The following is a 15195-nucleotide window of genomic DNA, read 5'->3' on the forward strand; positions in this document are numbered from 1 at the left end:
ACACTACACCACTATGATACCCAAGTACCTGTCAAAATACTTTATAAACATTAAGGATGTCCATAATTACAACACCAGAGGCAGCGCCACAGATCACTTTCAACCCAGAGTCAAAACCAACAAAGGGTCAAACTCCTTTTTCTGCTATACCACCAAAATGTGGAAAGCCTTACCGAAGGTCATAAAGGAGTGTGGATCACTAGAATCCTTTAAAATTGCCCTGAAGAATCACTTACAGGCAGCAGCCATTCGCAACTGGTAAAAAACTAACCTAGCCCAACCCTACCCTCCCCTGCCCCTTCTTTGTATATACTGTTTATTTAGACTTACTGTTTTCTTTTTTGTTTTTCTTTACATATCTACTGCATAGTACTGTGTTCTATTTGTCTGTCATTCAATGTTATATGAGATACTTCAATGGTTTCCAGTGGAAATAAGCTTAGTCTTTTCATGGATCTCCTTTTAGTAGACCTTGTACCAGTGAACTGTACCGTCATGAAACTGTACCTTTTCCTATGCAAACTTCTAATAAAGTCTTCAATCAAAAATCAATCAATCAAGCCTGTGCAGGTTGAAAAGGTAAATTGGTTGGCCTGGTCTGTTCATGGATTAGGCCTTTTGTTTGGTTCATGTGAAAGCCAATACATAACTGAAGGTTCCAACAGCAGGTCAATAAATGTGTGCTTTTACCTCAAAGTAAGGGCTGAAGGAGGCCAGTACATAACGATGGCAGGGGAACTCCTGTCCCCCACAGCACAGGATCACATCACACAAGGCACCGTTCTGACGCAGCCTGTTTAGGCCCTCTAAGACCTTGTTGGGATGGTTGGAATTCTCAAACATCTCAACCTCCAGTGAAGATAGAGGTAGACTGGTGGCGACGTCGTGAAGTGCAACGGCCATGTCTCCCTTTGCTAGACCAGCCTATACAACAGTGAGAGGGATGTAATAAATGTTCAGCAAAATAAAAAGGTTTGTACCTACTTCGGGGTGCGGGCGTGTGAAGCCTCTTAGCCCAGCACCCACCAGTCAAGGTGAATTTGTTAATGTAATAAATCCTCATAGACGCAGTAATGATTTTTTGCTAATTATCTTTAATGAACAGAAAACTCATGGAGAGAAATTATAGCGTGAGACAGGAATCATCACATGGATACAATCACTTTGTGAGACAGTATTAGCACTGCAGGTCAAATAACCATGTAGCTCGTCCAAGCAACAAGCTGAAAACGTCTTGTCAAACTCTAAATCTACATTACATTTCAAATTGTGATTTACAATCAGACAAACAACTATGCAAATGTGAATTTGCTGATCTGATGATGGCTTGAAAACTGTTCTTGTATACCTTGTGAAATGTCATCATAAAATAAATACATTTCCCTTGAAAGGCTGACAGACATCCACTGTGTATTCTGTACTGCTGGATGTGTCAACAGTCAACACACAATGCACTTTTTCAGGCCGTGACCCCCCTCCCAAAATAATCATATGTGAACTGGGGACCCCCCAGCCTGACAAGCACATGTAATTGTAGGCATTACATTTAGTTTGACTTTGTTCCAAATAAAATAGATAATTACATATTGTGAAAATAGCCAATAGATCGGCTATTACAAAAATTTTCGCCTTTTGCGCATTTCCGAACGCAAACGGAGCGATTTCAGGGCGACCTTCATTCCGGCGACTCTACTGGTATTCATTAGATTCTAATGGTCTTATTATTGGTTTATTTTATTCATATTATAGGTATAAAAGAGGTCTTAAAAGTCCTTAAATGTTAACTTTAGAAATGTGCAGATATAATACTCAGTATACACTTATACTGTATGTTTGTTTAATGTTGAGTGAGAAAACAATGTTGCACATTAAGCTAATCATTGGGGACCCCATTTTGGGAACCACTGCTGCATAGTACATCATTACAGGGTACACTGTAAATAGTACACATAAATAGTGAAGATCACTGGCACATCATACACATTCATTCACACAGTAAGACTTAAACTTACAGTGTCCAATCTCCTTCGCTTGGCAGCCGTTTGTGATTCATCACAGGCAGCAGCCTGGATGTTCTCAGCCATGGTGAGGTATGGCGGAGTGGGTCGTGTCTGGACACAGAGAGGACACAACATTTGATTCATCGATGAAATAACTATGTGCTTCTTAATCTAAGGCTAACACAACATTACTGTTACACATGGATAGCGGGTTACACAGTGAAATCCTCAGTGACAGCAGAGGGTGAGGCCACTCTATAAGGGGCTAAAGTGATGCTGTCGCTTCGTTTAACAGCACTTTACTAATATGTTAGATTAATGTTAATGTGTATTTTCAGGCAAAATAAATTAACTCTTAGGACCACCTAGGGGCCCGGACCTCCTGTTGAAGACCCATGCTCTAAGTAAACTCTAATTTCTGTGCATTGTTTGTGGCATTAAATAAAACATCAGCCACAAATCCCAGAATCTTCTCCCTCCTGGCTACAAACTCCACGTAGCTCAACACATTGCAATACGAGGCAGTGTGAGCCTGTAGATCACAATGTTGGCATGCCACTGGTGTAGTATAAACGCAAGTATAAAAGGGCCTACATTTTTTATTGATTTGTTGATATATCATGTATTTTAATATAAAAGAGGTGCTTTTGCATTATTCGAGAAAAAGAATATGTAATCGATAGAATAATCACAAAGAAAATAATCAATAGTTGCAGACATAAAATGAACTCAAGCAGACATTGAGTCTTTTCTAAACGTATGTCTACATTTGCCTTTGTCCCACCGTTCCTACCAGATCACCCATCACTCCATCCAGGCAAAACACAACTCGATTATTATCCTTTACTTCATAGTTGTCTCTTTAATAGGTCTGGTACAAAGCGTTAGAACTAACCTTACCTCCCTCTGGCTCTGACCCTTCAATATACTTTTATTTTTGCATCATGTTTTTTCCCCCCTCAGGACAGTTTTTTTCCCTGCATAGTACTTGTTCTATCTGTCTGTCATTCAATGTTATGGGACCGTACCCCAGGTCCCCCAGGTTCTATGTTCCCCACTTTCTTACCGCCTATTCATGGGTTGCATTTGTAGTCCTACACCAGCCATTTTGAGGACCAACACAGGTGTTTTGATTAACGTAGAACATTGGTTCTATGCCAATCAGACACATTGAACACCTGTGTTGTTGGTCCTCAATATGGCCGGTTTAGGACTACAAATGCAACCCATGAAAACCTACACCTAACCCTAACCCTAACCTCACTAAAACTTGCTGTGAGGTGGGGAACATAGAGAGGGGAACATAATTTAGAACCTGGGGAACATAGGGTGGACCCCTTGTAGCCTCCAACAAACGTAAATGTATGAAAAACAAACCTCGCTGACTGATTGCACACACAAATTAGGAAGGACAGGGAATGCGTCCAACCAATTGTCCACAACAGAAGGCCACACACAAACTACAATGAAATTAGAGCGTAAACAAATGCAAATAAAATAAACTTTTTTAAGACGTTTCAAGTTTTGACAAACAAACCTGCCGCTTCTCAACCTGAAGGAGACGGTGTATGTAACCACAAAGTGTGTCCGACTCGAGTCCTCTTTATAAACAGTTCCGGGCAAAGGCGTCCACGCGGTTCTAACAAAACAAATTAAATTTGATTTGACTACAATGATCAATGATAGGTCCACACTCCACTGTCTAAAAAGCATAAAACTCTTGACTTGATTTGACCTTCATGCAGTACCACTTTTCAACCAGTAGATGTCCTACCTGTCCACAGGATATAGTACAAACTTTGTACATTTCTGAAGATACACATTTTAAAAGAATAGACTACTACTACTACTACTACTACTACTACTACTACTACTACTACTACTGCTACTACTACTAATAATAATAATAATAATAAGTACTATAATGAAATAAATAAACATGGCAATGAAATATATGTATATATTATTGTATTGTGTTTATTTCTTTGTCATTTTTATGTGATTTTAATAATTTAATTGTGAGATGAATTATTTATCTATTTCAATATTAAAATAAAATCAATGGACAGCATCGTGCAGAAATAGGAAAAAGAAGAAAAATAAAATAAATAAACTTAAGACTTAACCATGATGCATTGCGGTTGACTGTCTCGGTCGGTTTCCGGTGTGACACACACGCTCGAGCGTTGCTCTCTTTATCATTTCATGTAGTTTGGTTTGTTTGTCTGACTGTTTTGCATTGAATATCTGGATTAATTGAGGTCCAGAGTTTATTTATTTTTGTTTCACTGACGGAGGAGAGAAACAAACCGCCGCCAAAATGCCGCGAATTATGATTAAAGGAGGCGTTTGGCGCAACACGGAGGTACGTGTTTACATGGTTAGCTACGAAGCTAACCAGCAACAACTAAAGTCAACGGGGTTTTAGCTAGCAATGTAGCCGCCACTACTCCCACAACAAACTAACTGTATTTAGCCTACTTGGCTAACAGCCTTTTGGCTGCTAAATGACGCATCACGTGTATTTTACGTTTATATGTTGTATTAACAATGCTTTAAATACAAATGCTATTATTGCAATTTGCAAAGTGCCATGGAAAACCAGTAACGCCAGAGTTGGCTACTGGAGCCTGTATGCATCTTGTACGCCAGCAGTACAATGAATGAATTCAAGCAGCTTTAACACTTGTATTAATCAACATGTGGTCCGGGGACCCCCAGGGATCCCCAGCTGAATGAATTACCTGTATAAGTAAATATATTGTTTTGTATTAGTTGATGTTGATGACATGTGTTAGTGTTACCAGTAAGACTCCCTAATCGGGAGATAAGCGACCGTAGGTCACTTATCTCCACAAATAGGGCAAAAATTTGTTTTTCCAAAATCTTCCTGAGCCATGTTGATGACATGAGTGTAGACATACTGTGTAGTGATTTTCGTGATTTTAGGGCAACATCTGTAGGAGCAGTGTCCAAAAATGTGTTTTTAAAAATCGGCCTGAAGGTGGCGCTATATGGGACAGATGCATGTTGATGGGATGAGTGTAGACATATTGTGTAGCAAGTTGCGTGATTTTAGGGCCAAAACTGTAGGAGTAGTGGGCAAAAATGTGTTGTAAAAATTGGCCTGAAGGTGGCGCTAGAAGAGGGCCATGTGAGAAATGAGGGGTCTCCGCGTTGCCTTGGCGGACGAATAGGTACCGGCCCCGGCTCTCCCGGACGCTCCTAGGCCGAGTTACGGCATTTTATGTGAGCTGCAGTGGAGGGGGTCCTCCACTGGGGGCGTCACCACTTTTGCATCCGTTCTGGAGCACCAGGAGTGGGTGGTCCCCAGGAATTCCCCGTGAGCAGCCCCGTTGGGGTGGTCATTTGGTAATTTTTGCACATGTGCTAATTTTTTACACTTGGGGGTCCCCGAGGGAGCTGGGGGTCCCTGGAGCTCCGGGGGTCCTTGGAGGTTGTAGTTTGGCAGGTGAGGAGTTAGCCATAAATTATAACTCCGGAGAGGATGCTAATATGCGGAGGTTATGTCTCTCCTGGAGTTATAAGCCAGAGTCATATGGCTCTCGCTGGTTGAGCCCCAACGTCCATACTACGCTCAAAACATGTACATATCAATAAGTTGCTCACCGATCCGTCGAAACAGCTTTATATCTACCGGATCGCACACTCGTTGGCATGTGTTAGTCCATATGTTTCTAATAAATTAATGTTTACTAAAACTTCACCGAGTCTCATCGCTTTCCTTGTTTTTGAACTGCTTGGGTAAAAATGGCCGAACATATCACGCGAGATGAGTAAAAGCCTGGCTACGCGAGGCTACATATCACGTGACGTTGATCGCCGTTGCGATTCGCTCATACTAGGACATGACGTTTTTGTATGCGGAAGTATTCCAACGTTCTGTAGTTCTGAAGCGTTCTGAAGGCGACGAGGAAACGTGAGTCTCGGAGAAGTTTTAGTAAACATTAATTTATTAGAAACATATGGACTAACACATGCCAACGAGTGTGCGATCCGGTAGATATAAAGCTGTTTCGACGGATCGGTGAGCAACTTATTGATATGTACATGTTTTGAGCGTAGTATGGACGTTGGAGCTCAACCAGCGAGAGCCATATGACTCTGGCTTATAACTCCAGGAGAGACATAACCTCCGCATATTAGCATCCTCTCCGGAGTTATAATTTATGGCTAGTGAGGAGTGTGTGTGCAAAATCTGGCATGGATCGGGGCAACGGTTGCGGAGATATGAGCAGGGCAAAAGTGTGACGTGTGAGGTGTGACACACTGACGGACAGACACCTGGTGGAGCTTTCTGTAGTAAATGCGACCTACGGTCGCAATTAGTGTTGGTGAATTGAATACATAGCCATAGGACCACAATGGAAATAACTTGAAGTCCCCATGATTGTTTTGTCCTTTTACCTTTACTAGCCCTTACCCGTTCAAGGATATGAGCTCCGAAATGATGTGCAGTGTGTGGGTTATGGGATGTGTGCACTGTGCACACAGTATATGAGGGATGGAAAGTAACTTTAACTGGTGCTTGCATGATAATATGTAGGAGCATCAATGTAAGAAATACCCGTTTCGTTTAATGGCTACAGAGATACTGTGTTTCTCCCCACACACACACACACACACACACACACACACACACACACACACACACACACACACACACACACACACACACACACACACACACACACACACACACACACACACACACACACAGAGAGAGCTGGTTAAACATGTTGCCTCATGCTAGATGCAGAATAGATATGCCTCATGCTAGATGCAGAATAGATAGTAGATACACCATAAAAATGCTAATATAAAGCATATGATTTGTGAAAGTGACAAACGGGCTTCACAGTTATGTCAGGTGTGTTCATATGCTAATGGTGATGCGATTTCAGATCAATTGCTCCAGCCACTGAGGAGAAACGCTGTTTCAGACAGACACTCAGACATTCGGAAAATTATATGTTAGTTGTTAGATGTCAGACTGTACCACGTGCTGCTTACATTTTTTGAACTAAGGATTCAATCAATCAATCAGTCAAATGTAACTAGAGAACTTTCAAGAACGTCTTTAGATTAAGTGTTTCACTGTTACTGCATCTCTATGCCTACAGCAGATAGATAGAGATAGATATCAACAGTAAAAAATGGCAGTTAATAGGTCGCGATTACATCTAAGTTGACAATTAATTGTCATAAATAAATGCCATTAACGATTTAATTTTGTTTTTGTTTTCGGTATTGGACATGGGGAACATGAATAAAAAGTACATTTATGTATTGCCTTTTATGATTCATAATCAAAAATGTCCAAAAGAATCTTAAATCTACAAAGAAATAACTTCTATATTTATATTTAATAATTTTATACTTGCATTTTTTAATGGCTGATCTACAAGCTTACATCTTATAAGCTTGGAGATCTGCCATTTCAGCTTTTTTATATATGAAATTGTATGAACATTTTTCAACAATGATTATGACCATTATGGCAAAATACTTGTGATTACTGACCAACGTGTGACTAATGATTGTCTTTTTCTCTGCTTAGCTACTTAGCTGATGGTTTGATTATCTACCTATTATTTTAACTACACATTTCTGTCTTATTTAACCAGGATGAGATCTTGAAGGCGGCTGTGATGAAATATGGCAAAAACCAATGGTCTCGTATTGCCTCTCTGCTTCACCGCAAGTCTGCCAAACAATGTAAAGCCAGATGGTAAGGTTCCACAAGAGTGTGTGTGTGTGTGTGTGTGTGTGTGTGTGTGTGTGTGTGTGTGTGTGTGTGTGTGTGTGTGTGTGTGTGTGTGTGTGTGTGTGTGTGTGTGTGTGTGTGTGTGTGTGTGTGTGTTGTTTTTTACCAGCCTTAACTTGGCGTATAGAGCTAACCAAGTACTGTGAGCTGAAGGTTGGTGTGGCGCTCCACTTCAGCAATTAATCCATCTCTCAGGGGTCTTCCACTGATGTAAAAAGTGCAGTGTAGTGAAAATACACATAGCTGTTTCTGAAAATCTTTTTAAAGTGAAAGTGGTTGACTGTGGGTTTGAAATATATTTAACCATTGAAAGTATTGACAAGACCTTGTGACTACATACAGTAACTACATTGTAACACAGGTTATTGGACATGGTTTCCACTTGACGGTAACAATATCTAAGGACCACCAATTTTCATCCCATTTATAATTGACCTCCCATCAGCTCTCAGTACTTAGCCGTGCCTCTCATGTGCCGAGTTGGCAGTGCCAACCCAGGACCTTGTGTTTGAAAGGCGACAGTGCCCCAGTTACAATACTGAGCTACCCGGACAATGAGTGCATCTCTCCACTCCGACATGTCTCCTTTCCGACATGTCTCCAGTCCATTCCGACACTAACCCTATCTCTAACCCTAACCCTAAACCTTAGGCCCATGGGAGTGTCGCCACTCCGACAATAAGAAGTCAATTTCGGAGTGGCGACATGTCGGAATGGAGAGAGCCTCCCCCGGACAATTATAATAGTTAAACATAAACACACATTTTCAGTCATGGATCTTACTTTGCTTTATTCCATATTCCAAGGGCTAAAAACAGCAGATCTACAAGCTCACAACGGCTCGCAGCCCGAGGCATTGTGAGCTTGTAGATCGGCTATTTTCGGCAAAAAGGTTTGGTGTAAAGGGGGAAAAGAGCACAATGGTGCAGAGTGAAAGGTCAAATGTATTAAGTATTGATGGTTCAACAATTAAACTATATGGAAACTATGAAAAAGGTAGTGGAGGTCCCTGCTTCATTTCTCTCTCAACTAAGGGGTCCGTGGCCTGAAAACGTTGACCCCTGCCATATTCCATATGTTTCTGATTCATGTTTGGTGTGTGTGTGTGTGTGTGTGTGTGTGTGTGTGTGTGTGTGTGTGTGTGTAGGTATGAATGGCTGGATCCCAGCATCAAGAAGACGGAGTGGTCCAGGGAGGAGGAGGAGAAGCTGCTCCACCTGGCCAAGCTGATGCCCACGCAGTGGAGGACCATCGCTCCCATCATAGGACGCACGGCCGCACAGTGCCTGGAGCACTACGAGTTCCTGCTGTACGCTTTCTGTCCTACTTATCCATTTACATAACACCACTAGGGATGTTAATCGACGCATTATTGGCAAATCGACGCGTCGCGGCCGAAAATCGACGCGTCGATCGACTTTTTTCACTTTTGTTTTTGCTAAGCAGCAGCTGAGAGGAGAGCACAACGGCGCATTACTTAAAGCAACACAACGTATGCAGCTGCACCCATCAGAACTTGCATCAAAGCCCTATATAATAGCATGGAGTCTGTTCTTTAGAGACTAGAAGCGGAGTTACAACGTCCATGGAACGTAGTGGGGGCGCTCAGGCTAGTGCACCCCAGGCTAGTGTATCAAATGTGGAGCAGTGTCTGACTCGCTCTCTCCCCGACCGAGTCAACGGGTGTGTCGCATTAACGTGTATTTTGCGATCATCGCACACGACGGCGACGCTGCCATTAACAAGCGAGCTTTCGTGTCAAGCATGCATGCAGAGGCAGGAGGTAAACAAAAGCATCCAGTCCATAGAGTTGATACAGTCAGGCAAGTCAGCGCGCACTGCTATGACGCGCACATCAGCCCGGTCCAGCAGTGTTTCTCAACCAGTAGTCCGCGGACCTGACTAGCGCCGCATGCATGCGAATGCACAACACATGCAGGCATGCACTCGTCTCCGACACAGACACACGCACACGCGCACACGCACACACGCACACACACACGGTCCTCTCACATATGGAAAACATTAACGCTTATAACGTTTTTGAACGATTAAAACCTTTTTTGGGGGAAAAACTTTTGAAAAATAAAAAAATATATATATTTTTCGACTCGTACTTTTTGAGTCGCGGTGAGCGTGCGTCGATCGACGCGTCGATTTCCGATTTTTTTTCACATCCCTAAACACCACATGTAGGGCTGTCACCATTGCCACATTTAAGTTTGACCATTACTTTGTCATACAAGAAATTTAGTTTTTTGGGGGGCATTGAACATTGTAACAACATATGACTAAAATGTAATTTCAGTTTGGCCTTTTGGGCTTCTTCATCACAAATGGCACAGGGAAGATATGTCAAATAACTTGAATGTAGAAAGAAATGTGCTGAAAAATAAACTTATATGCTTATAAAAAATTATAAATGTATATTTGGAAAATGTTTGAAAATGTATAACATTTTTCAACATGGAGACTATCATGATGATCGTGCAAAATAATAGCGATTATCTCAAATAATTGCGATTTGGCAATGTTGTAATAATTGTAACAAGCCTAGCCGCTTCTGTTTACATTTAAATCTTTTCTGTCTAGATTTTGTTATCTCGTTAGTTTTAGTTAACTGTAATAACCGTCCATTTATGTGTTTGCCATGGCATGCTGAATATTGTTTCTGGGTTGGTTTTGGGTGCATTGCATATAGTATGACATTTGTATTATGTCTGTATTATTTATGTGTGTGTGTGTGTGTGTGTGTGTGTGTGTCCAGAGACAAGGCTGCCCAGAAGGACAACGAGGAGGAAGCTGGAGATGACCCCAGGAAGTTAAAACCTGGAGAGATTGACCCCAACCCTGAAACCAAGCCCGCCAGACCCGACCCTGTTGACATGGACGAAGGTACTTGAACATAGGGCTGGGCCATGTGTTTTGAATCAATATCACAATCATTTTAAACCTTTAATAATTAGACAGTCACCCTTCATGGGTGAGGGTAACGCCAGAGGGGTACCTGTGTAAATTACTATAGCTATCAAAACAAGCCCCTGAATTGGTATTTTGAGTCAACGAACAGCACTGGTGCATTGGTGATTCAATGTTTGGGGGGTCGCTTATCTAGAGACGTCACGCGCACGTCGCTCAACACCTACTATACAGGTCTATTTATATGCGTACACGCACGTTTCTTTGTTAAAACACCCTGTTGTGCCACCAAAGCGTTGGCGAGGTGTGAACTTGGGGGGTTTTGGCATCAATACATGTCTGTTTGCGTGAGAGGCGTAACCCCTGCTCAGAAAAGACATGGGGCGGCGGGGGAGAAGGACCCCGGACTAATTCAACACTGACAAACAGTGTCCTATTTACTCCCACTTCCGAGGTGACATCTGGCCGAGTGGGAGGTCCTGCTCAATCGTCCCATGAAGTAGCACAAATTAAAGTTCATTTGTATTCCACAGAAGTCAGTCTTCTATGGAAGCATGTTGCGCATCAACATGCTATAGGCTACTTTCAGACATTGGAGCATTTGAAGTGGTCAAACTAGCAATATGTTCAGAAGCGTCTTCCATAATACCATAATAGTCTGGAATATTTCATGTGTGTGTGTGAACTACAGATGAGCTGGAGATGCTGTCGGAGGCCAGGGCCAGACTAGCCAACACTCAGGGCAAGAAGGCAAAGAGGAAGGCCAGGGAGAAACAGCTGGAGGAGGCCAGGTACTGTTGTCTGCACGCTTATTGTTTCTAGGATATCACTCACTCTCACAGACACACACACACACACACACACACACTAGGGCATTTACGAATAGTGATTTTTAGTATTCGAATTATTCGACCTCAAAGTATTCGAATAGTCGAATATTCGACAGCACTGGCCAAACTGTCAAATAATAAGTAAGAAAGAGGCGAACATTGTGAAAATAGCCGATCTACATGCTCACAACGCCTCGCAACGTTGTGAGTATGTAGATCTGCTATTTTCACAATATTTATCTGTGGAACCGAGTCACACTAAATGGAATACCTACAATTCCAAGTGCTTGTCAGGGTGGGGGTCCCCAGTTCAAATATGTTTTTTGGGGGGGTCACGGCCTAAAAAGGTTTGAGAACCCCTGGTATAGAGCATTAACAAATTCATCCACCAGGGACATTGACAACTCATTTTTATGACTTCCTATCTAGCCAAGCTTTATAAACTATCTTTTTTTAAAGATAAAACCATGAAAAAAATTTAAATAAGCAAATATTCGACTTCGGTGAACAACGTCGAATAGTGACTTTGATATTTGAATATTCTAATATTTGGTGAATGCCCTAACACACACACACACACACACACACACACACACACACACACACACACAGGTTTGTATCTTTGAAATGTTTTTTTTTTAATGATAAAACAACAATTTTTCGGCTGAGGACCAGGAGGAATATGGTCCTCAAAATGTCCATTTCTGAAATTCTTCTATACTTGTGGGATAATTTGGTCCTCCTAAGTATAGTAACGTACACAGACACACAGTCAATAAAGAGACACTCCTGAATCCTCCTTCCTCCCTTCCTCTCATGCCCTTTGTCTCTCTCTCTCTCTCTTGTCTCTCTCTACCTCTCTCTACCAGGCGGTTGGCAGCGCTGCAGAAGCGCAGGGAGTTGCGTGCGGCAGGAATAGACATCCAGAAGAAGAGGAAGAAGAAGCGAGGTGTGGATTACAACGCCGAAATCCCCTTTGAGAAGAAGCCGTCTCAGGTAACGGGCTGGTCCTACAGAGGCACATTGAGAGAGAGGGAGCAACAGTTAAATCATCAAACTAATCAAAAAATGGCCCTTGCCTTGGGTTAATCTACATTATAGATTAACCCAGTCATCAAACCTTTTCATGAACGCCCCAAAATTATATTATGTTTTGTGCCAGGGACCCCTCAGAAGAGAAGATTTGTGTTAAAAGAAAGTCAAAATGTTCCAGTCCTTTCAAGATAAAAAAAAGGTTAAAAAAATAGCAGATGTACAAGCTGTGAGCTTCTATTTTTGAATAGCAAACGTATAAAATGGTTAAACTTATTGTAATGCTATGTTAATTACTTTTACCACTTATAGAACCACTGATCTATATGCACCATTTATCTCTAATTGCTGCAGGGTTTCTATGACACCAGCATGGAGCAGTACAACCCTCTGGAGCCAAACTTCAAACGCCTCAGACAGCAGCACTTAGACGGAGAGCTGCGCAAGTGAGTAACACACACACACACACACACTGTCAATAACGTTAAGACATTTTACACTGTAGGTGCTCGTTTAGCGCAGTGGTGCTGCGGAGGTTGTGGGTTCCCTTCAGCGGGGAGTGTTGGGCGGCAGGAGTAGGACAAAGGCTGGTGAATCTGTAGAATACAACAGCGGTGATGCACAACTGTGTTGAATGTCAAAGAACCCCCGGTTTGATAAACACAAAGGCAATGGAACCCCATTTAATAAATATTTTACCGTGGCCATACACGACATGCGCAGAATAGGGACATCTGTAAAACTGTGATTGTCAAATCACAGTTTTATCGATGTAAAGCAGTGATCGCTGTAGAATGATCGACGTTCATTTACAAAAAAACACCAAAAGTTAAAATATGGAGATGGGCGGTTTCTGCCCAACAGCAGCGATATGCTAATGTGTGTGTGTGTGTGTGTGTGTGTGTGTGTGTGGGGCCCAGTGAGCGCGAGGAGAGGGACAGGAAGAAGGACAAGCAGAAGATCAAGAAGAAGAAGGAGAGTGACCTGCCGTCGGCCATCCTGCAGACCAGCGGCGTGGCCGAGTTCACCAAGAAACGCTCCAAGCTGGTGCTGCCCGCTCCTCAGGTCGGTGCCTCTTTAACCATGAAGACCTGATAAAACAGTTTCTGAAAAACTTATGTTTCTAATGTCAAGAACCCTAGAATTATATGTATTTGACCGTGGACATCTCAAAATATTTAGTTTTGGGTCTGGCTCCAAGCGCTTGGTGGGCGCTTTTTGCAGAAACCAAAAAGTGGAAAAGCCACTCTGCGTCTCTCAATCATGACCTTTTACAGATTAATGATTTTTAAAAGTGTGTGTTTTGGCATTATTTGAACATATCGTATTTAGGCTTTGCAACAAAAAAAAAAGCACAGGGCAGCCATGACAAATACCTTAAATATCGTCACTGTCGGGTTGAAATATGTTTGTATCGTATGTCCAAAATGGTTTTCAGGATTCAAATTCAAAAGTACCAAAAAGTAGTAGATCCGCAAACGACCGGCCTATTTACCGTGGTACGCTAGCGGGTGTTTTGACTCTTATAAAGTTTTAATGTATTTAAATTGTTTCTTCATAGATCACCGACGCAGAGCTGGAGGAAGTGGTGAAACTGGGCGTGGCCAGCGAGGTGGCCCGCCAGGCGGCCGAGGAGAACGACCTGACTGACTCCGCCTCCTCCGCGCTGCTGTCAGAGTACAGCGTCACCAACTCCATGGGAACGGGCCTGCGCACGCCCCGCACCCCCGCCGCCCAGGACAAGATACTGCAGGTATGACCCTACACCAAGCCCCTGGAACAAAATGGACATGGTGGCCGTTTGAGGTACTGCAGTTGGGGCTTCTATTCATGAACCTCATGAATGCGCATCTAGGCTTCTTTGTACTGATGCGCGTTCATACCGAAAGTGCTCGTTCATGAATTAGAGCCCCAGCGCGTCCATGAACACAAACTATGACTCAAAATGCGTCACAGAAGCCAAATAGAAGCCCCACTACGTCACCTTTCAGGGGCGTCTCAAACACGGAAGTACGCTTCATGCGCTGGGTGAGCAACTCAATGCAAGTGGACGGGCAGGGATATCCGGTGTCCTCTCTATTCTTATTATAACTCTATGCCCTACACACACACACACACTACTGTATAGCAAGGGTTCCCAAACATTTCAGTCCATGACTCCTCAATCAAAATGTTGTGGAAAATAGACGATCTACAAGCACACAACGCCTTGCACTGCGAGGCGTTGTGTGCTTGTAGATGTTTTTTTCTTAGGAAATATTTTTTGGGTTTTGAAATTAATTCATGTCGCACATACTACTACTACTTAAAAATGTGCCACTTCCATACAGTAAGTAGTCTTTTTCTATTGTAGCAAGTTTTTATGGCTGCTCCACGTCTATTGGTTGGACGCTCTGTGCACTAGCACTGAAGTTCAGATTTTCAGAAACGAGACGCCATCCCTTGCCATAGCCTTTTCCTTGTAACTCGATGGCCATTCAGAACTTACCTACTAGATATTGCTGCTGCTGTGAATTCAGGGTTATGAGGAGTTTAACCTAAGCCAGTGGTTCTCATTCTTCTCAGGCCATGAAAATACTCCTATTTAAACTGACCCACAGGTTGAGAGCCAACTGACCTAAGCTCT

General features: G+C 42.5%; 1 protein-coding gene across 1 annotated transcript in view; it reads left to right on the forward strand.

The window, feature by feature from the left end:
* Positions 1 to 4172: 4172 nt before the first annotated feature.
* The window catches only part of cdc5l (CDC5 cell division cycle 5-like (S. pombe)), a 29321-nt gene continuing 18298 nt past the window's right edge, over positions 4173 to 15195 (forward strand). Inside the window, exons 1-9 of the mRNA XM_080739696.1 lie at positions 4173 to 4365; positions 7649 to 7752; positions 8936 to 9097; positions 10556 to 10683; positions 11399 to 11498; positions 12407 to 12533; positions 12924 to 13015; positions 13490 to 13634; positions 14131 to 14322. Of these exons, the coding sequence (XP_080595822.1) occupies positions 4321 to 4365; positions 7649 to 7752; positions 8936 to 9097; positions 10556 to 10683; positions 11399 to 11498; positions 12407 to 12533; positions 12924 to 13015; positions 13490 to 13634; positions 14131 to 14322 (1095 nt within the window). The 5' untranslated portion in view covers positions 4173 to 4320. The remainder of the gene's footprint in view (positions 4366 to 7648; positions 7753 to 8935; positions 9098 to 10555; positions 10684 to 11398; positions 11499 to 12406; positions 12534 to 12923; positions 13016 to 13489; positions 13635 to 14130; positions 14323 to 15195) is intronic.

This window comes from Nannobrachium achirus (genome assembly GCF_963921795.1).
Source record: "Nannobrachium achirus genome assembly, chromosome: 13".
NCBI classification, from domain to species: domain Eukaryota; kingdom Metazoa; phylum Chordata; class Actinopteri; order Myctophiformes; family Myctophidae; genus Nannobrachium; species Nannobrachium achirus.